This window comes from Lepidothrix coronata, unplaced genomic scaffold (assembly GCF_001604755.1).
Source record: "Lepidothrix coronata isolate B3197 unplaced genomic scaffold, Lepidothrix_coronata-1.0 Scaffold99, whole genome shotgun sequence".
NCBI lineage: Eukaryota > Metazoa > Chordata > Aves > Passeriformes > Pipridae > Lepidothrix > Lepidothrix coronata.
Window position 1 is genome coordinate 3,109,454 of NW_016690279.1, and position 23,394 is coordinate 3,132,847.

The 23,394-nt window shown below is 41.0% G+C and overlaps 1 protein-coding gene across 6 annotated transcripts in view; it reads right to left on the reverse strand.

The window, feature by feature from the left end:
- Window positions 1–15,775, reverse strand: part of ZMYND8 (zinc finger MYND-type containing 8) — a 52,735-nt gene extending 36,960 nt beyond the window's left edge. For 2 of the 6 annotated variants that reach the window (XR_001876137.1, XR_001876138.1), the window contains exons 1-2: window positions 14,878–15,773; window positions 4,332–4,402 (exon numbers count right to left, since the gene is read on the reverse strand). Coding sequence is in view for 4 of the 6 variants with exons in the window: in XM_017822672.1 (XP_017678161.1) it covers window positions 4,332–4,402; window positions 14,878–14,891 (85 nt within the window). In the remaining 2 variants the exon portion in view is untranslated. Of the gene's footprint in view, window positions 1–4,331; window positions 4,403–14,340; window positions 14,461–14,877 lie in introns of those variants that run through there. The other 4 variants (XM_017822672.1, XM_017822674.1, XM_017822671.1 and 1 more) reach the window with 4 other exon arrangements.
- Between the last annotated feature and the right edge of the window lie 7,619 nt (window positions 15,776–23,394).

A 23,394-nucleotide genomic window follows, 5' to 3' on the forward strand; every position in this document is an offset into this window, starting at 1 on the left:
TCTAGGTGAAAGTCAGTTTTCAAAATCTCTGAATGCCTGTCCTTTAAAATGGTATGGAGAGTACACAGTGAAGAAATCTGTAAGAAAACATACCAATACTAACTCCAGTTCAATTTGACAGAGCAGGTTTCAATTAATAATTGATATGAATTCATGAATTGTGAAGTCTCACAGTTAAATTTATTATCCTGAATGATTCTTAACAGATTTACAATTTTTCAAATCCATTACCTGTAATACTATAGCAAGGTTAATTATCTTCAAAACACCTTAACAAAATCATGGATAAATCTGTCAGAACTTACACTCAACTCTGAGCCATTTCAATCTTCTGCCAGAACTCTGAAACATGATGCAACTGCAATCAACCACCAGAGCCCTGTTTACATTCCAGAAACACCAACCCATGTAATCAACCCAATCCAGTTGCTTAATGTCATAAATAACCAGAGGTCAGCCATGGTTGTGTAAATTCTGCTCAACTCCTACTACGTTACAGTTTTACACAAGTATGAGGAGACACTGCTACTTGTTTCTTCACTGTAGGGCTCTGGAAGATGAAAAAGAAACACTTTCCAACAACTTGCAAGGTAAGGAGCTGTGAGGTGTGGATGAGCTGGGAATTGCTGCCCCAAGGCACTCCAAGGACCCAGAGCTGACTCCTGATAACAAGGGGCTCTGCACCAGAGACAAAGGCCCTGGGGCTGGTGCCTGTTCACTGGAGGAGTCTCAGATTTGGGTTCAGGTTGCAGTTAAGAATCTCCATCTCTGTGTGATTAAATACTTGGTATCTCTGCAAAGAAAGCTGATACACGATGTGCTGTGATGAAACTGTTGCAAAATGTACAATGCATTCTGGGAAGTCCACTTAACTAGTCATTTTGTATTCATATTCACTATGGCTGAACAGTTAACCACTGAGAGGAGCCCCTGGGACCAAAGCCTTCAACATAAACCCGCTGCTGTGCAAAAGCTGTAGGAGTCAGAATCCTCACCATTAAGCAGTATATGATTTTATGCCAGGCTAAGACCATCTAATGACCAGCTCCCAGCCATGTCCATCATCTGTCCAACTCCCCAGTAATCTGGTTCAGGGAGACAAGTAGGTAGAAAACCACCTCTACACCCAAGTCCTGGTGTAGAACCCGAGTTCTATAGATGTAAAGGCAATGGAAGAGATGTGTGACTGATGATGGGAAGAAGAGGGTTTAAAAGCTCCTTTTGACTGGGCACTAAACAGGGAATGGTTCCACTACCAGGCTGAAATGCACGAAAACCTACATGGAAGTCAAAGCTCAGTGGAGAGTTCATTCTGTCCAAAGAGAAGAGGTACAAGTGAAGACAGAACTGCACCAAACAATTAAGTTTGTTATGCTGCTCTGGAACCACAACCTGGAAATGCTTAGGCATTTATCCAGAAACCTTGCAAGCCCCATCTTGAAATATTTAATAAACAAGGTTAAAAAGCAGTCCATAGTGCTGGAACAGAAATATAGCAAGATGTTAACGTATCATACGCAGAGGACAAAATATAATAATAATCTCATCCACAGCCTTTCTCCTTTATTAAACAGCAATCCTCTGCTGACTCCATTTTATGTTTCTGGACTCTCTGCATCCTCTTTAAGCTGTCATTTCCCATTTCCAGTTCTCAGGTTCCTTACACCTTCCTGTTCTCATCAAGAGAGCAGCGCATTTTAAAACCTTGTCTTTAGCAAAGCTGCACATGCACAGCTTATAAGCAGACCTAAATTATAACTGCTACAGTAACTCTACTCCTCTTCCCTTTCCCCCCTCATCTGTCCCCATCACTTTTTGCAGACAGGCCCTTTTGTGTATTAGTAGGGTTAATGAGTTCATGATTCAGGCAAAACTGGTACTACAAAAAATGATCAGTTTTCTGCCAGATCAGCTGCTTGATACAGCTGATTGTGCAACAGAAGCCCGAGGAGAAGAGAAATGCAGCTGAAGATAAACACAGGGCTACACAGCCCTGACCCCAGCTACACACTCACTCTTGTGTGTCACATTATAAAGTAATAAGTGTAAGCTTTAAGCTCTGGTTTCATGACAGCCTAACCCCATTTAAGTGCTTGCTAACAAAGCTCTGCACTTCCTGCACCCGACTGGTGTATTCCTGCCCTCTCTCTAACCAGTTCTGGCAGCCTACCAAGCTGTTTCAGCACACTAAGCTAGTAGAAAACTGTTCATGTTTTATGGTTCAGTTAGTTTCCTGCCAGCTTAGGTATGGAAGGAAGTGGACAAAACTGCTGCACTGAGCAGTCTGACCAGCTTAGGCTGCTTTGAAACCACCACGTTACTTAGACCAATTCAAAGGCTGTGTTAACACCCGTGTCACAGATTAAACAATGCATGGTTTAGTTTAGCTTAAACTCAACTGGAATTGATTTATAGCAATTAAACTGCTTGTACCAAAACAAGAATGTTCATGAGGAGGTCTGCATCAGGCTAATTGGTTTTAAAGCAATTAAATGTATTTTCCTACAGCTTTCTTTAGACACAGCCTCACATGAGCTGCACAAACTGCAGCAGGGCAAGTCAGGTTACAGACTTGCAGCACATCCGCTTCTCTAGGCCAAGTGTGAAGTTACACAATAACAGGGATTGATCTCCTGCACAGGCTTCTCACACCAACAGAAAACCCAAACAAAGCACAAAGAGCTGTGTGCTGCCCTTCAGGTTTGTCTATAGAGTCAACTTCCTCATCTACATCCTTTCTAAAACACACAAAGCAAAACTCTGCACAAGATAATTGCTACGAGTGGAGACACTGCTGCCACCATCCCACTAGTTCAGAACTTTGTGGGCCAAAGTCTTTCTAAAGAGAAACGAAGGTGAGATTTCATAGGCAGCCAAATGCATCTAATAACCCCATTGCCTCTTATGCCAAAGTCTGTATTATCAAACTCTTTCACAAACAAACTGGTCACTACAACAGTAGAAAAATGCTTCAGTTTTTAAGTTGGTTAGAGAGTCCAGGTGGCTGGGATGTGATAGGTACCCCAGAGGAAGTGAGCAGTGGGAGTGCAGAGCTGGGAGCTTACCCCACTCAGCAGCAACCATTAAAGCAACAAAAACATTAACTTTCTGCTGGCTTAGAAAACTGAAATACAGAGAGAAGTAAACACCAAAAGCAGTCCAGTGATAGAGGCTAACATGCAAGACCAGAAGGACAGAAGGGAGAAAAGGACAAGACAAAGGGACAAAAGGAGGAACTGAATCTTTTGAGGTGCCGGATCATACCTACCATCTCATATAACTGTATCATGAGAACTGAAACCAGAAAATTTACTGTCTGTTCGGGCAAATAAGACCTGAATTCAATTTTATAACCACGATATCTACCCAGGCTACCCCATTAAAAAAAACAAAGGAATGCAGATGATCTGTGCCACACTGTCAAGACAACTCCCTCTGCATATTTGGAGTTAACTCGACTTATGACCCCTGTTTTAGAAATGTGAAGAGTAAGTGGGTTAAGTGCCAGAATTTTAAAAGGATGGTAGTAGCTATTGCTGCTGTTTTACAGAAAAGGTTTCCAAGTAAACTCAGCTGCAAGTACAGAAGGAGATGGACAGTGAATTACAGTGAACTGGAGTAAACAATTCCATGTGAGTGTTCCGACTGAAGGACTTTTCCATCTCCCCCTTCCAAATGACAGTGGGAATATTTACACTCATAGAGATGGTTACAAATTTAGCTTTCTTTATACTGAGAGATAAAACTTCATTTGCCTGTAGTAACTCATTCATAGGAAAAGCACCCGAAACCAGGACAGAAATTGTCAGACACCTGCAATTCCACCAAGTTTAATTCATGTCAGGAATGGATACATGAATGCCCATGAAATACATGCTGCTCAGGGGACCAGTTTCTGTGCAAACAGAAATGCTACTGTGATTATTTATCCTTAGAAAAAATAGGATTCCTTACTGTAGGAAATATTACCTTGTTATTTTTGCTGCTGCTACTGCTAGTACTTTTTTCTCCTGCATACAGAATCTAAAAGTACTTTAAAGGAAGCCATGATAAGTGAGATAATACAAGAGGTTGATGGTTTTTCATAGTTTAATCTTAGTTATTCATAAATCTGAAATAACACTGAAATATGTGTGTGTGTAGGTTTGATGTATAATGAAAATCAAGCAAAAATTGAAACACTTTCTAACATACAACAGTCATTGTAAAAAAATACAATGAATCTTCAGCCTTCACTCAAGAGCAGCTTCATGGCAGATGACACAGTCTCAGTATTCTGGTTTACAAACAGTTGTGTTGTAGAACCAAGATGAAATACTCCTCTTACTCACCTTTGGATCGAGTGGAGATGTCCATCCCCTCCACCACCTCCTGCTCTGCCTTTATTTCCTCTTCAGCCAAGCTGCAGGATTCAAAAAGCTGAATTAGAATACTTAAGAGACTGTATTGTTCTCATGTCTAACTTCCATCCATGAAGGTCAACATAACACTGTCAAACACAACTATATTAAAATTTCTGGTGAAATGAAAAGCCTGATGTTTGCCAAAGTATACATTGATCAAAACATGTTGAGAAACAATCCAGGTACATGTATACAACTGCAAGTTACCAATCACAAAAGTAACATTTTCATACTAAGGACAGTCTTGTAACACGTAGTGAAGATTATGGCACTGTACGTATAAATTGCATGTGTGCGACAGAAAAACAGGAATTCTGTTCCTTGGAGCTCCTAACCTAGGATAAACTATGTGGACAGATGCCTGCCAACATTTAAATGTTCATCAGCACTTATGAACAGATTAGCTGAAGTAACAGACTTAGCAACACAGAACAACTTGCAAAATTAGAAGCTAAAGTGCAATTTTAAACACTATTTCATAAATAATTTTAAGGATTTTGAAACCAGACTACATAACAGAAAACTGAATATTTATAATTTATTTGCAATACAATTCCACTAATTATTAACCATAACAAAGAGTAAACAGTACAGAGCTGTTACCACTCAACCTTAACACAGTCAGTGTTTATTTGCTCCGGGCAGGATTGAATTATTACAAACTACATCTCACATTCTGATGTTCTACTTTTATAGTGGTGCCATATAAAAAGGCAACTCACCGAATTTGACTAGTTAAGTCACTCTGGGGAAAGAAAGTGGAAGGGAGAGGAAAAGTGAATTAGAATGAAGATTGATTAACACACCAGTTTTGGAGATCTGACTATTGCAGACGTGAGGTAAAAGAAAACATACCATGTTGAAGCAAACCCAAATTCAAAATGATACACAAACGAGGTTCTGGTGCCTCAAGCAGGTATCACAGTGTCCACCAGAGCACAACAGCCATGGGGGATGCAGATCCTCTCCTCTACAGTGACAATTTACTGCTCAGCCTACCCATGGAAGTTGCTGCCCTTTTTGCACTGATAGGGCAGGTTATCCATTTCTGCTGCTATGGAGTGGACTGAGGTTCCATTCAGCCATCCCAGCTCCAGGGACACAGGCCAAGAGGAGAGCCAGAGACCTTGGCTTTAGCCACTGTGTATAAGTGTGCCTGGATCAGCTCATCAGAGCTCAGAAACAACAGTGAGGACTTGGTTATATTTACATCAGAGAAACTCTTCAGCCTGACAAACAGTTTATATTAGTAGGAGTTTTGTTAGGGCTATAAGTTAAAAGATATTCCTAAACAAAGTAAAACTTAATAGCAGAAGGACTTTTTAATCTGGTATTTGACAAAACTACTTCTAATTAACTATTAGCTACTGGGGGGTTGGGTTGCAACTCCTTTCACACTTCTAAAACGACACAGTTATGTCAGCAAAAATTTTAAATACAAATTAACCAAGCTCAATGTATGAAAATGCCAAAGCTCAGAAGATCCATGAATTCCAGAAATCATTACACTCTACTTGTCATTTGTATAGGGAAATAATTTACAAAGTCACAAAACACTGAAGGGAGGTTCTATTCTACCAGCATCCACCTCCCATCTCATGGACTACTCTGATCATTGCAGGAGCAAGGAAAGGCACCCATAGGACCAGAATGAGGGTAAATGTGTAGCACAGTTGACTGTAGCACAATGCTTCTCAGATTTATTTTGCATGGGCAGATTAAATGCATAACATAGCTGAGGTACTACAACGCTCACCCATTTACTATGCATGGGCAGATCAATTATCCTGCACATTTGTTACACCCTTTCCCAGGGGCCTCCAGCAAAGAAGAGCTGGCAGTGGGCTACAGACACCAAAACATTTCATGCACCACTTGCCTCTGCCCAGTCCTCTCCTAAGCAATGGGAAGGGACGGGCTCATGGGATGGGTTCATTGTTCTCTCCCAACGCTGCATTGGTTTTTTTTTCTTCCCCTCCCTCTTTATAAAATCCTATTTCAATATCACCAAATTGTAACAAACTCCCTATTTTTAAAACATCATGTATATATGATCAATAATGCATACAGGCAAACATGTAATCATACACAGGAATTCTGTCAAGAGTGAAGTAATTTGGCAGTGCACATTACCTGCTTCTAAAATACAGATCCAGTTTCAGACCCAGACTAGGACATACAAGTCTTTACAAGACTCAGGTTGAAGACTTATGATCATTTTACACTGGCTACTACTAAAAGGAATGGTTTGCCCAACCCTTAACTTCATGTTTCAAGAAATCCCATCTATTTTAACTGAGTCAGTTCTGTGATGTAGCTTACTGTGCAGCTGGACATGTGGGAAATGGGAGAGTACCACACATGAGGATGGAAGAAAAGGGCAACATCCTTTCAGCAGCAGCTGACATTTCAGCTACATTAAAGCAATCATATTATTCCAGACTCATCCAAATCCATCGAGCGCATCTTGTTCAAATCACAACCTCAGGGGAACATGATACAACAACAAAGATGCAGTAGTTGCTCCAAGTCAGTATTAAAATACACAGAGTTGTGCATGAATCCTGGATGAGAAATGGGAGTGATGGATCAACACAGCAACACCAGAGCAGGAACTGTTCCTGCTCCTCTGATCAAAGTACCAGGGAACTTACAGCCTGACTGAGGATGTTCTGTGCCCTGGGCCCAAACCCAGCCCTTCAGGGGTTACAGGGCAGGACTCCTACATATTAGTTACAGCACAGGAGGGGTTTTCAGCTCTAAATCTGTCTCTCCCCATATAAAGAGCCTAATCTAGGAACCTGAGCCATCACCATTTTGAGTGTTCTGGCAATGGATATATAAAGGCAAGAAAACCATTCCTCATGAACAGTTCCAAGATGAACAAAGTATCTTAACCACATCTCTGATACAATGAATCACAGAATGACAGAACGGTTTGGGTTGGAAGGGACCTTAAAGATCACCCGGTTCCAACTCCCCAGCCATGGTCAGGGATGCAAACATCACATCAAAGGTGCCTCAAGACGGCCTTCCCAAAGATCTGAAGTATAAATCAACACTTGAAGCATTCACCACTTGACACCAAGGGTCCCCATTTTCCTTAGCAATGGAGGAGCACATTCCCTACACACACGTGTGCACCCTGTGCATCACCCACAACTCACACCAAATCCAGCAATTACCTCCTGCACCACGAAAACTGAGCCTCAGAGGAACAGATGCACCTCCATATTCTCTGCTATAATTAATCTTTTAAGGGCACAAATACAAGAAAATCACAGAGATTGTTCTGAAAAAAAAAAATAATCAAAAAGTTGGGGAGGAACAGTGAAATAAGTGTGTTAGACATAGCTGTAAAAGATACTTCCCATTCACAGCTCTTCAAAAGCCATTGTTTTATTTGCTGTAATGTGTAATGACTTGCACAACATGACATTGTTTGAATGGTGGCAGTGATGACTGTAGTGGTCATCTTTGAAACTCAAGTTTGTAAATACATTATAAAGTTTACAGTAACTTTTCTAAACCTGCCAGATCTTTTCACCTTTGCACCTTACAAAGCACAAACTTTCCAATGCAGGTGTTTCATTAGTAAAAGATTTCCAATTAAATAATTCCAGAAAAACAGGTCCTTAATCAGAGGTACCTTACTATTACCCACAAGAAAATAAAAGGAAAATTAAGACCAGCAGCAAAATAATTATGAACAAACATATGGCTCTATGGAAACAGTAACTGTGTGATCAAGTAGACTCTTCTGGAGAGTTTTATTTTGAGAATTCATTTTTGCAGGGCTCAGAGCAGTTATTTCAGCCAGCATGCATTACTGTCATGCAAGTATGAATGTGATGGTCTGAGGCTGCAGACCAGAAATGATACTGGAATACACTCCATTAAGTACCCAGGTGAATACAATAAATTCCTTAAGTCATTCTGAAAGCTACTCTTAATTCCTAATTAAGATGAATGAACACAGAGGAACATGTTTTAAGAACACAACTGAAATTTAAGCTTTGCCAGTTTTCCTGTCAATTGAACAGAACACCAATTAATCATTTAAAACTTCCCTACTCATATTGACAAAACTTACAACAACAACAACAAAATTGTTTTCTACAATGTTAAACTAATTTGTTCCATACAAATTAGTTTAACATGCCTGAATGAGGGTAGAAGGGGTGGAGGTTATTCCTTTGGGGAGAGTTGGGCACAGAAAGAAAAAAAAAATAAGGATTGCAAACATACAAGACTTATTGATACTTACGTAAAAATGGAAAAATAACTTAGCTGCCTAACTTTTAAATATGTTCTCTACTAAACTGAAGAGAGGGTAGAGTTTTTTAGTATAAAATTCAGTTTTTCAAATTTCACACCACTAAACAAAATACTGACTTCTCTGTTTAGGAAAATCATTCCTTTACTAACAGTAGTACTTACCTGAAAAAATGTCCATATGCAAGAATATTTAAAGCTGCTCTAACCTATATTAACTACAAAGAGCAATTAAAAGTTGCAGATGAACTACTGCACCTTGACATTTAACCAAGAAAAACTGACAGATATGGAAAACCACTCGAAACAGCTAATGCCCATATACACAATCCAGATCTACATCAGGGAATAACACATTAATTTCAAATCAAGAACTATGTATTTATGGAATTAATTTCCTTTTCATGAACAGAAAACAAAACAAAACAAAAAAACCTGATGTAAGACCATAAGCACTAAAACTGAATTTCACCCTTAAGATAATTCCTGCCTCTCCTACATCACATCTGTGAGCAGCAATTCTAACTAATGATTTCAAAAAAAAAAAAAAAAAAAAACTTGCATTCAATAAAAATTTGAGAGAAAAAAAAAAAGAATATATATTAGCATGCCATTGCTGAATAAATAGCAGCTTTGTATAAGCACTCACCTATAACAGTCTCTTACTCATCGGTAGCTATGCTATTTATGCAGGGTTCTTAAAATGGCGTCTGCCAGCACTGCACTGCCTCACTCCTGGACTGGAGCTAAAATGGGAGCACTTTGTTCAATACCAGTAGCTCCTGTTTACACAGCAGGGCAATATTCAAAGCGAGCATCTAAATATCAGAAATGGTAAAGAACGACAAAAGGACACCTGACATCCGAGCGTTTAACTAAAAAAAGGCACAGGAGAGGGAGATTTGTGAAGTCACAGGTTACTAAGGAAATCACTCGATTTTTAGCTTCACTCTCCAGTTTGAGCACCTCGTGTTTTACGTTTCCTTCTGTAGAATTCCCTGCAAAACGCTCCATTTGTTATTTGTAAGCAAATAACATTTTGTATTAAGCAATTAACATAGGCAAAAGGCTTGTTCACATATCTGTGCACAGCAATGTTTAAGCTATTTACCTCTGATAACAAGCAGATAAATCTATTTCTCATTTAAAGAACATACAGGTTCTTTTTAAAACCTTACTCTAATTCAGTGTCCATTCAAAATAGCTGCACAAAAGAGAAAAATCAGGGGAGGGAGGGAGGGAGGGAGGGAGATCCTTGGTGTCACACAGTCATCTTTAAGACTATAAACCAAACAGCTGAGGCCCAAGCAAGGCAACCAAATAGCTACAAGATTTCAGACGCTAAAAATATAATTTGAGAACAATCATGTTTGAAAGTAAAGGGTTATGCTGGCTAAATTAAGAGTGTTAACATCCTGTTAGAGCATGGTTTTAATCTCACAGTGTGAAACACAGATGCTATGGCAACAGGCAGTAAAGGGTTAACATAATGACAGACAACTATCAAATAAATGAAACTCAGTTCCTATGAAGCTGTTGCTAAATTAGACTTTAACCCATGAATACGAGGCGTTTTTATTAATAACTATATTTAAAATACTTTCTGCATACAATTTAAAGGGCCAAGTTTGATGGCCTGCTATGATGGTTTCCAGTCTACAGACCCCTCCAAGTCAGTGTACTCCCACTAAGGGGTTTGCAGACAATAACTAAGTAAATCAAACCTGGTCTAACAGGCTTAAATTCACTCTAATGGGATTCATGTGCCCATGGGAAAAATACTGGGGGGATCCACAAACAACAAAATTTGAAAATTGCCATCTACTACATTCTACATGAGCAAAAGTTATGCTCAAATTTCAAGATATTTAGGAAATCCAAATTAATACCCTGAATCCCATACAGAGAAGAGGAGAGCTTTTACTCAGATTTATAACCCTTTAACCAATTATGCTGGAGTGGTACCGTTAATATGGAAAACTGACCATGACCTATCACTTTTCAGCTACTGGATCCACACTGCCAGTAGCTGAAAAGTGATCCAGTACAATACACTTGAAAACAAAGCAAAAAGAAAAAAAAAAAAAGAAGAAATAAAAACACCCCACAAAACAACAAGAAAACAAAAACTCAAGCAAAAGTGATATCACAAAATGGAAGACGGCTCAGGAAGATGAGCCAATTGAAGTTTATGGACACTGATCCAAAGGGCTAAATTTGTAATGTAATCTACCTACTTAAGAATTTTGAGCATGAAGTTCCTTTTATTTCATGCTTTCTCAGCAGCCACGTAGGTCTTCTGCTATGTTTCAGTACTCCTACCTAATGTGAGGGGGGGTGAATGTCACATTTGGAGTGGTTTATACTCTGCATTTTCTTCATTCCCAGTATATTAAGTAGTGTCATTTGTTTAAAGAAATTACTCAGCTTTTCCCCAGCACTATTTAGCTTCCAACTAAAACAGTTTGCTTGCAAAGAATGTAGCCTGCAAAAGGCATGTAGCTTTTAAAAAGCTACTGCTTTCACCATGATTTATAATCCAGATCACTCCTTTGTTTTCCCCCACTGCATTCTTTGTCCAGTTAATTACAAAAGTAACTGGATGTTGGCACTAAATAATAATGGCTAATCATATTCATCCTGGGCAATTCAAATTACTCTTTAGTAGCCAGAAAACTTACAGTGCAATTATATGATTAACTGCTAGTTATATTAGAATAATGGCCATTTGCTACAAGCTGAATAAACCTCAGCTACATTGCTTCATACATGTCCTGTCTAATTGTGATATTAACAAGATCCAGTCCAGTCAAATCTTGGGGAGAAAGCAGACGTGCTTTTTCCCCTGTGTCTGTCACTTGAACAAAACCCCACATTCCATTTCTGTCCCGAACAGCAAAAAAATCAGCAGAGTGCTGCTTATTATGCAACCTAGGAGAGTGAGCGACAACACCATACCTTGACAAAGCACCAAAAAACACATGAAATTCTTCAGCTTGGCTGAATTTGCTTTACTTAGATGGAACAAAGATGGCAGAAATTTCCAGAAGGCCTTTCTCAGCCCTGCCACTGCAATTGTCAATCTGTAACCTGCCTGCTGCAGCAATTGGCTCCGGCGCTGGCGGAGCGGCGCGATTGGGCTGAGCTGAAACACAGCGCTGCTGCCCCTACCTTGCCTCAGACATCTTGCTGCAATGCAGACATTTGTTTTTTTGTGAACTATAAAAGAATTGCATCCGAGTGATTAAAAATAGTGAACTTTTAACAGGCCGGCGACGCTCCGGTCCGTTACCCGCGCGAGGGCAGCCCAGACAAATGTGCTTCACTGTCAGCGGCGTGTCTGGAGGTGCAGATTTGAAACAGATCCTGGTTTAACAAAACCTGGGGGAGCCATTTTAACACAGGCTTTCTGATTGCAGATCACTCGCTCCTGCTTCCTCATATTAAACGAATATTACGTTGTTCGCTCTTCGAGACTGAAAGTAAACTGCTAGATGTGTATGAACTGCTGTCAGGAAAATTACGCCCAAACGTAATTTTTGGTCATTTGGCAAGGGAAGAACAAAAACCAGAATAACTTCTTAGCTGTGTCAGCACTTTTGAGTATGCTGAAAAATGCACTAAAATTGCACACAAAAATGCTATCACATGAAATCCATTGGTACCCCAGCAGTGTTTCAGGTTGCAAACTGAACAAGACATTTTTATAATCTAATCCTGGGGGATGGGGGAAGGGGGTAGCGGGAGGAGGGGGGGGGAAGCTGTTAATCAAAGTAAGACAGTCAAAGTAAAATACTCATACTGGTAAACAAGTAATTTGCTATGGTATAGAATGTTATCAAATCCATGGCAAGGGTCTAGGAAAGTCAGCATGTACTGTGGCTCAGTGCAGTCATCTGCAAAGCTAGCCTAGCTCTCAGCTCTTCCCTAAAATCATGGATGTGTGTGTGGACTGCTAAAACAAGTGCAAAAATCACATTAAAAGCACAAAAGCGCATCCTTCCTCTGCTTTTGTAACAGCCCTGGTGATCACTGAAAAACAGCTTGCTCAAACAAGCATGCAAGCGTTACAATTAAATTCTTCATAAAGGGCACAAAATGTTCTAAATTAGCTATAAATCGACCAAGTTTGTCTGAGATTACACTTCGTATAGTATCAGAAACATATGCTCATTAAGCATTATTTACTTTACTTCATAAGGTCACTTCATTGCTGAGCACTAGCACTTTCATCACACTGAAAAGCCCAAGGAACGGCAAAAATGCGCTTTACCCTGCAAACATGGTAATTAATGATCTATGACCAAACAGCAAGTACAGTATTTTTCACTGGCCTGAGGTAAACAGGAAGTAAAAGCTTCAAAATTTAGAGACAAATTATTAAAAAACCAGTGCATTCAAACTGAAGAGCTTACATGTACAAGTCCCTTAAAATGGATGCTAAGCAAATCTGATTTTTTTATATGACTAACCACTAACGTTACTTCATCTACTGCACTAACTGACCCAGTAAAAACAAAATGTTTGGAAAACTATTAAAAATGTTCAGAGAGTAGCATGCTGCTTACTTACCAACTGTTCAAGCACTCATCTCATTTTTCCAGTTAAGAAGATACAACAGGCTGGCAGATTTGAGAATTGATCAAAAAGGCATTTCTTGAAACAATTACGTAGCATTAAACCAAAAGTTTAAAAAAAAAAAAAAGGAAAAAAAAAACCAAGAAAGAACAACATGTACTACTGTCATGAACCACACATGATTTTACATCTTCTGGACTCCACAACACAGAACTGTGGCTGACACAATATAAAACAAAAAGGCACAGATAAAAGGTACATTAGTTTATTTGAACTATGTAAAACAAGAAGGCTAACAGTTCAAAAGCATTTTCCATAAAGCATCAGATTTGTAAACAGATGCACTGCTGCATTTTACTGAGCAGCACCCCATTCCCAAAATCTGCAGCATAAAAACTCCCTTTTAAAGGAACAAAATATTAACCATACATTGTCCTTCTGAAAGAGAAACGCGTTGCATTAATTACTCCTGCAAGAGAAAAGGTTCAATAATCATTTTAAGTTAAGATAAGCTGCATAAAAAACATGATGCAACAGCACACCACCACCTAGGCCCAATATCTACAATCTGCCATTAGCACTTTTTGCTGATGTCTAGGTTTTCAAAAATCCCATATTTTCTCAGAGATAACTTATCTTAGCTGTTCCATTCACTGTTTAGAAAGGTAAACTTGCCTGTTCTTCTGTCTGCCATTATCCCTGCTTGACTCCCTGTAGGGCAGTTAAATGCATCTGCTCCCTAGCTTCCATTTTCTCTCCAGCAGGCATGTGACACAACAGACAATAGTGCTGGCAAACTGCTCAGAGACAGAAAGCTCCTTTGGAATACCAGGATCTTGATAAACTCTAAAAACACCATCCTCCTGTGAAGAACTAGGTATGCCAAGGCTTTGCCAGACTGTAAAACAAAGCTGTGGCTAATGGCTACTAACCATGTGACCCAAGAAAGCAAAAATTTTAAACAGTTCCAACTCAATATAAGTGCCTGTGGTGTGAGTTTTGCACGAGAAATCACAGAGAACCACGCTCTCAACCCACAACTCATAGGCCTTAGAGAAAAAGCAAGGTAAAAAGCAAGGCTTACCTCTGTGGATGCATTGTTAACACAGTGTTATGTCAATACTTATAAAACATGGAGGACAGGCTCTCAGTACTCGGGCAGGGAGGGCTTGGCACTCCGGCTTGATCATCTGTCTGCCGCATGAGAGCCGCGCCCGGATTGGCCGCCGCGGCGAATCCGAATGTAAAGCGGCGGGGGATTGGCCGAGACACTTCCTGAGCGATTATCTTTGTGCGGCTCCCGGAGCAGGAGCCATCCCGGGCGCGGGGCAAGGCCGGCGCGCTAGGCCCGGCCCGGCCCGGCACAGCCGCCGAGCCCCCGGGCCGCCCTCCCCGCCGCCGCCACACCGCCTGCCCGGCACGGCCGAGCGGGCCCACACTGCCTGCCCCAGCAGATGTGCCTCAAACACGCCGTTACTTGAAGGCGTTCTAAACCTGGAGGAGGGAAAGAGTTCGCCCCGGCTCGCCAAAAGGGGAAAAAAAAAAAAAAAAAAAAAAAGCCGCCCTTTTGTTCGGCGCTGAGTTCGCTTTGCTGGTGCCCTCACGTCAGAGCAACACTTACCCGAAAGTGAACATGCTCAGCGGGGACTGAAATTAATGGGCTCGGAATTCAGAGAAGAGTTCTCCTGTTCCAGAATTTAAATATATTGACATGTGCCGCTGCGACCGCGTACCTACACTGTGATTTCTCTAGATAAGCTGAGCCTTGGTGGGGGAAAACGAGCCTCAGACAGGAAAAATTCACGTCTCGTTTCCCCCCCCCAGAAAAGCTGCTGTGGAATAGAAATCGCTTTGTCACGGAGGAGCTGCTGCCACTCGGCGCGTGCCCTTCCCCGTGTTTAAAACGCTGCGGAGCCAAAACCAAAAATATCGATGTCAGCCCAGACACCGAGACCCTCCGGCCCCCACCTCTCGGCCTGCTCCAGGCTGTTACACAAAAACTGACTTCCTTAGGAGCGGCTGCAACCGCAGTTTCCTGTCCGTTAACCCTCTAGGACTTGGTGGCTTTTTAAGGTTCCACGCAGGCCCTAAAAACAGAGATTTCTCTGCGTGGCAGCTTATCTGTCTACCCCCACAAAAACACGGCGTTTCAGGTGTTTTTGCCCTGCCTTTTTACCTTCTACTAAAACGCTGCAAATGAAACAGAGTGAGAAAACGGCGTGTAAGCCACCGGTTTGATCTTGGGCCAATTCCCAAGCTTTTCATTAAAAAGTGTGATTCTGTTCTCTTCCCTGATGCAGTGAAAGTGAGAGGATTTATCACTATGCCAGGAAGGTAGAAACTCTTAACTCCAGATGAAGATTTTAAAGGTTAAATCTTTAGAAAGGGCCTTCACATTATTCTTCAGTATTTTGCATCTATATTATATAGCTCAATATTATCATTCTATAGCCATGAACAGATTACAGTGGAAACCACAGATGAAAAGGTGATTGTGAAGCATATTGAGTATAATCAAAGGGTTATTCATTAAACAAAAACCAAAAAACAAATGAAGTTGTAGAGGGAGAAGCTTAATATTGGAACAATAATTATTAAATAATGAGCTAAAATAACCAAAGCAAAATAAACATTCTTCCAACACAGCATGCAGGATTGTGCAAAACCGACTATAGAAAACTCTCTTACATAAATCTACGACAAGACTGCAGACAGAATGTGCACTTTGCTCTACCTTTAATCCAGTGCTAATGATCCCAGAAACAATCACTGCAAATAAAACTAATGCCCTCCCTTACCTCCATACAGCACCTTTCATGATATAACTACTTTACCACACAAACCTCTCTGCTTGAGAGCCGACATGACTCACAACTGTGCCACTCAGTAAAATTAATCATCCTGCTCTGCATTGTCCCATAGTGCATTCAGATTATTTCTTGAGATAGCATTGTCACAGGGAAACTGCCAAACCAGCCTATCCCTGTGCTTACAGCTTTTGTGTTTCTGCATTTTAGGCTGCAACAGCGGATTAACAGCCCAGAGTATAAATTATCATCTCATAAGTAATTCTGGAGTCCCTGCTGGAACCATTTTCTCTTTTTAGATTTGGCAACGCTTTTCAGGGCAGGGAGCAGGAAGCCTCGTGGATTACACTGGCCGTTTGTTCTGATTTAGGAATGTAGCAGAAACTAGGGAGAGTGCTGCTATAAAGGGAGTCATACAGCCCACTACAGCAGCAGGAACACACTGCAAATTCATGACATTCAGTGCATACTTGCATCAGTTTTAATAGTTCAAACCATTCAAGACAGGTTTCTTTCTAATTGCACACCTAAAGGCCCTGTGCTGCTCGGAGTTATCACCCCCAACACACAAACATCCACATTTGATTCCTCCTGGCAGTAATTGTGAGGATTGTCAGTCATTAACATTTATGCTCATTGTTTGACTGCTCTATTCTAACATTATTCTATTAAAAAAAAAAAAATCCTAATCCCTATGAAGTTCAGGACGAGAACAAAACTAAATACACAGAATTTGTCAATGCTTTGTTGCTAACCCAGCCCCGACTCGGGGAATGCTGTAATGCTGATGGTGCCTGGGAACGCTGCCAAGCTGACACACTTGGGCCTATCAAGCAGAATGAGCACACAGCAGAGAGGGAGAGGCAGCAGCAGCCTTAGGAAAGGCCTGAGGTCCCCAGTCCTCTCGATTCGAGGAAATGGTGGCCCAAGTACAAAAGAAAAATTTACAAACCTTCAGTCATTAGCAAGAACAAAACGCCAGAAAGCACATCGGGCATATAGAGCACGTGTATTCAGCCACTCGGCTGCTCTGCTAAAATAGACAAAAGAATTCTGTCAGCAGTCAAAGGGGAAGCTTGAAATTCTGTTTATTCTCTTGTCCACACACTTATTTTGCAGCAGGAGGCACAACCGGAAAATACAGATTTTTGTGTTAAGTCACCACGATTGCATGTCCTGCTGCAGCCTGACCAATTCTTTTACGTAGGAGTAGTGAAGGGAAAGAAAGGTAGAGAGAACAGAAAAGAGAGAGAGGTGAAGCTAAAAGCTTTATTAAAGCAGAAGAGAGGGTATAGGTTAGATTAGCTTCTATTTATTCTTTTCAGTGCTTTGGAGATGTTAAGGGAAAACAGGGCTGTGAGGCAGGGGAAAAAAAGGCTAAAAAGAGAAACCAAAGGAAAGACAGAAAGCACAAATTCAGTCAGAAGGAAATTAAAACACAGCAATGTGAGAAGTACTACCCACTATATTTAGAGTTCTTTGGAAAGAACTCTGCCTGCTGTGCAGCATTTCCAGAAAGCACACACACTCTTCAAGCACCACAGTGTCAGAGGGGACTGTACTACAGAATATATACTGAAAGCCTCCAAAATTAAACAAATGCCAGTAAGGAAGAGGTCTGGCTCTATGACAGAAATGAGGGGTTGATATGTACCCCTCCCTGCAGGGGGTGAATCATCACTGAGAGAGGGAACAGAAGGTGATGGACAAAAGACAGAGCATTTTGAATAGATACACAAGAGGAAATGGGAAACGTCATACTTTCCGAGGATAAAAATAAATAAATAAAAACAGGGGAAAGAAGCTGCGTTAAGTGTTTGTAGCTTGCTCATGAATTTCCAAGTAATTGGCTGATAACCCTAATTTCTAGAGTAAGAACATGAAATACTGTGATTCTGTGTCTTCCAAGAGCTTTTTTCTATTTTCCCCCTTTTATCCTGAATCAGATAAAGTATCAGTAACTGCTTAAAGACCAGAAAACTGCTGTCTGGCACAGAATGCAACAATAAATTTCTAAAAAGACAGCTCCCGAATTTTTAAGAGTCGCCTGGATGCTAAAATTAGTGACCTGTCAAAGAAGGTTGGTAATTTTGTAAATTATCAGAAACTACTGGAAAAGGTGTCTGTGCACAGCAGGCAGCTGATTTGCCCATGAGCTTAAAAGGCTTCATAGCCACATGCATGCACTGGTCCTTCTGAACAACAGCCTTGAGTACTTTTGGTTGACATTACTTGTTCTGGATTGCAATGGTCACTCACTGTCTGCAGATTAAAAGCTGATTTGGTTTGTGCTGTAACAAACTGAATATCTGGTACCTTATGAAAGTTTCTCTTGACAGCCATTTTTAGCGTGCTGTGCGACTGCCTCGTGTAGGTTTCCTTCTAAAGGAAATCTCCATTCATGTTCAATCATCTGCCAAAAATACCTGGGGAAAAAAAAAAAGGAAAGCATCTTTGAGCCCTTTAACAGCTGCAGCTTTTTAAAAGAGGTGCTACAGCCAGTGTTATCCTAAGGCATGAGCCCACATATTTCATCGCTTTCCCCCCCACTTTGAACCAGCCTCTCCAGGATTAAACAGCTGGGCTGTTGAATATCCTGTATAAAACAGGATTTTCGTTATTATATATCTAAATTATACGTTCTGTATTACAGGCCTAGCAGATCTAATTTCTTTCATGTTTCATGTGCAGGCAAATACTTTCCCAGTTCCCCAGAAAGCAGCTGTGAGGCACATGCAGACATTCTGCACGTCAGGCCTAAAGGGTACCCACCACCCAGGTGAACAGCACCTGTGTAGCAAGTGGATATATCACCCCTACTCTGTGAGAACACGAGTCCAGCTCACTGCTCATGGAAGCCCTGTGGCCATGAGAATGTAAAGATCCTGCACCAGACCAGGGTACAGAATCCTGAGAGAAGTCTGTGCTTCACCAAGGGATTCTAATGCCCAAGTGGGAGACATCTCATATATAGCACTTACTGTGGCATAGGATCCTTCCCAGGGAAACAAAAGAAAGTCACTGCTGTTAGAGAGGAATTATTTAGGACTAGGCCCGGATAATGCTAAACTCTAATCCTACTACTACGATTTCTTTTTCTCTTCCAATATTTTCTCATTCAGGAATTGGTTAACAGTAATCAGGTACATGACTTTTTTTTCTTGTTTTGGTTTGTTGTCACTGTTTGTTTTTTAATAAAATCTGATGATCTCCCAAAAGGCTTCCTCAGCTAAAGGTCATGCTAAATATGTGAAATGATGGAGTTACAAAAATAATGTTACGCATGCATGTAAAAATAAAGTTATTACAGTAATTTTTCCTCTCCTAGGCTTCTATCTTATCACAATCCACTGCAAATTCAGACTGTCACTCTCACTTTTAATGTCTTTCATGCCCCTCCACACCCTAAATTTGCAGTTTGGCTTCAGCTTTAAGGCCCTGCGTATTCACACCTTTCTCGCCCTTATGTGCTACTCCAACTGCTATTTCACCTCATTTTTGTGGTTTGCCTCTCACCTCTTTCTTTTTCCACCACAAGTGTGCAGTGCAATCACTTTCAAAAAGACTTCACCCATAGTTTCACCAACTTGTTGGTTTTTTTTTTAGTTTTCAGTCAGTTGTACTGGCTTAAGCATCTCACCCTTCCTTCCAGCCACAGCTCTCAGCTCAGTCCACTTCTACCAGAACTATCTGTATGGTGACATGGAGAACAGGATCAGGGAATCAAAGATTTACTGTGATAACTTTAACCAGGAAAGGCTCCAGTTCACACTTGTTCCCAATCCTGCTGCAGTAACAGTTGTAGTGGCGCGACTGAGAGCAGGCACGAGCAGCTCCAGGTGATTTAAACAATCACTACCACCACAAGAAGTTTCTGTGAAATTATGTGGTCAAACACTGCACCCACATTTTCATCACATTTGCGTTATTAACTAGCTTTTCCCCCTGTCCAAATGGCAGTGTAGATCTGTCCTTGTCTCTTCAACCTTCTGAAAGGACAGGAAAAAAAAAAAGTCTTTGGAAGAGAATCAGGTCCCTGAAAAGAAGCAACAGTTTTCCAGCTGTGGCCTTGCCTTCCAAAGCCAGGTGACAGCCTGGCCTGTAATCAGCACACTTCACTCACATTAGGTAACATTTGCATAAACTGTTGAATTCATTTTAGCACCTTTACAGATTGTTATTTTCCATGCACTGTTTCACTTAGAGCCGATGTTTACTTAGTTCCCCTTATCAGGTGACAGTGAGGCCACTCCTGAGTTAATGCCACCATAAAGTTGTTTCCAACAGTTGTTTTACTTTGCTTACTGTAAAGAAATCAACACTCACATCAAAAAAAACGTAATTCTGAAAGAGCAGAACAAATCATGCTGTATCTATCCTACTTGCCACTAACGAAATCAAATCCAAGTGTTAAGTAAGTACACAAATTATTCTTTTGGACTGGTCACATAGTTATTACATGAACTTCAATACTTCTTTTAAAGCCACAATATCCTAATTTGAGATTAGAGTGGACAGATGTCACAGACAGGGGAATCAAAAGTGAAGCTCTGTGCAACATTTCAACCACACTAAGAGCAACAGAACAAAAGTACAGGCAAATAAATAGGTTTTCAGGTAATTAGTTCTTTGCATTCCTGTGAGCAAAATGAACCTTTGAGCACTTGCCCTGTTCTTCTTTTCTGTGTGAGAGTCTATGTTAAAACCAAGCCAAAACCATAAAACACAAACCCCACAGTATATCTGCAGCAAACACTTGGGTTTATTTACGCATGTATGCATTTGTATATGAAAATTTGATGGACAGAGAGCATAGAATACCACCAAATTTCAAATTACACCCAAAAAATTATCTTGATTTTTTTTCTGATGGAAAAAAACAAAGGGACTGTACAACAATCAAATGCTGTGCAGTGATCTCAAGAACTGAGCAGCCCTAAGGCAGGGCTCTCAGCAGAAACTTGAAATGCAGATGTCTGTATAATTTAACATATAAAAACCTGGTCCTGTTTAACTCATGTACAATAATTAAAATTCTCTTTAACATTGCTTCTATTTGCAAACATTTGTAAAGCAAATGCTGTAACAGGCAATTTTAAAGTAGCAATTCTTTGAAAGGTAAGGTTATCATTCCTGCTTCTTCCTAGTTTGTTTTTTTTAATTGAAAAAACTTATCTATATCCACTTTTATGTTATTTTGTTCTTCATGTTAAAAGGTGATGAAAGTTTACATAATTGTCAAACATTTAAATATTTCAGCTTTGTATAGTTTTTATAAGCACTTGAAAACAATGTAAATTATTTAAAAGAACAACAGGTTCTAGTGCAGAACAACCAGCTTTGCTCTGTAACAAATTTCAAACCTGCAAGTTGGTCCATGTTTGTTGTCAAAGGGCAGTTTCTACAGTTTGAGCCCTGCACTAAAGATCTCTGTAGCTTTGTCTATTGTGTATCTGAACTATTCCTCACTTACTTCTGCATGTAATCTATTGAACTAATCTTGACTTGGATGTTTCTATTTGATAGATATTTAAAAATAAACCTCTTTGCACCCACATAGTAAGGACATTTATACTTACATCATAAGGACATTTTCCCCAGACATTTAGTAAAGAATTTAAAAATTATCTATTTCTGCTCCCTTGAATATCTTCCAATAAAATACCCTTATTGCATCGAATGACCAAAAGCTGCTTTCCCTACTCTGCACGGAAAGAAACTGTAATAATCCCACAACTGCGGTGGTTTTCTCCTCGCCAGGAGTCGGGAAATTGGGTAGGATTGTAGCACCCCGCAGCGGTCATTTGTGGGATGTGACACTGCCCCCAAAAAGCCACTTTTTAGCGAGGTCACCATGGAACATCTGTCCTAGGATTTGGTGGGGAAGAGGAGCTTGCTAGGGCATGATCCTCCTCCATCCACATCAAACACCTCCCGCGTAAATTTAATTCTGCGAAGAAACCAAACAGGTGCAAAGAGTTTGAAATCCCTGCTGAGTGTCAGTCCAGAGGGGGTTTTGCCATGTTAGTTTAACAAATCTTAGTCAACAGGGCTAAAAAGACACAGGCTGGAAGAAAACCGGTTCTTGTGTGGTTCAGCAGCACCCCAAAAATCCTGAAGCAACTGGGACTCCTACGGGACTGCACAAGGCCCCAGGGACATTCACATAACCCCAAAAATTACACACTAAGAAGAGCTCAACATAGCCATGGCAACACTTTGAGAAAACACTCCGAGGAAAGGCCCTCAAAACGCACCTCTAAATTCATAATAAATTATGACCAGGTTTCTTCAGAGTTCTGTCAACACCCAGTGATGCTCAGAATGAATCATCTTGCACAAAGCACACGTGATTATTTTTTTTTTTAGCTTTGATACGTCAGGCTGAAACTCAGTTTGCTGTAAAGCTCACTAAAATCAGGCACATCTGACTGAGGTTTTGGAGCTACACTTTATTTACATTGAAAGTGAGCACATGTAACCAAAATGTCATTCATTCTGAGCTCAATATATTCCCTTATACCTTATAAAATGCCAGCTCTGCAGGTCCCAAGCCCTTTGTCAGGCAAAGGGTGGGCACCCACTCCCAACTCTTGCCTGGGGCTCCAGGTGTTTTCTACCATCCAAGGCACAACCTGCAGCTTGCACTGGTATCTTGCACACCCAGCTATCTGAGCTGGGGGTATTTCTCAGCATGGGCACAGGGAAAGGCTCTCCTTACATACACACACACTCCTAACAAAAAAGGGGGTTATTAAGCATCCCAAACAAAGGTAATCTGCTAGGAACCAAACCACAGCCTATTTTAATGCAATTCCTGTCTGTGCTGGCAGGCCAAGGCTACATCTCTGAAAAAATACTAGAAATAAATCACAAAAAGCTCCATTCAAATTAAACAAACCATTGTAAACATTAATTAATTGGGTGTGAAGGACCAACAAAGACTGCCCTGAAGTTTCCCTCCTCACGAAAAGCGAAGCAGAAGAGCCAGCTTCTTCTTCCATTCCTGTCAGCGCTACATTGATTGGTTTTGCTTGGGAAAAACACACGAGGGAAATTTTACACTGAAAGAAGTCGAGAAGAATGAGGAGGAGGGGAAGGAAAAGCTCCTGGAACGCACCGGCGAGGGCACCTGCAGTACCGCGCTGGGCCGGGAGGCGGCAGCACCGCAGCGCCGGCCGGGGCACCCCGAGGGGGAACCCGGGACGGGGTTTGGGGTCGGGGAGAGCTCCGAGACGGGGTTTGGGGTCTGAGGGAGCTCCGAGACGGGGTTTGGGGTCTGAGGGAGCTCCGAGACGGGGTTTGGGGTCTGAGGGAGCTCCGAGACGGGG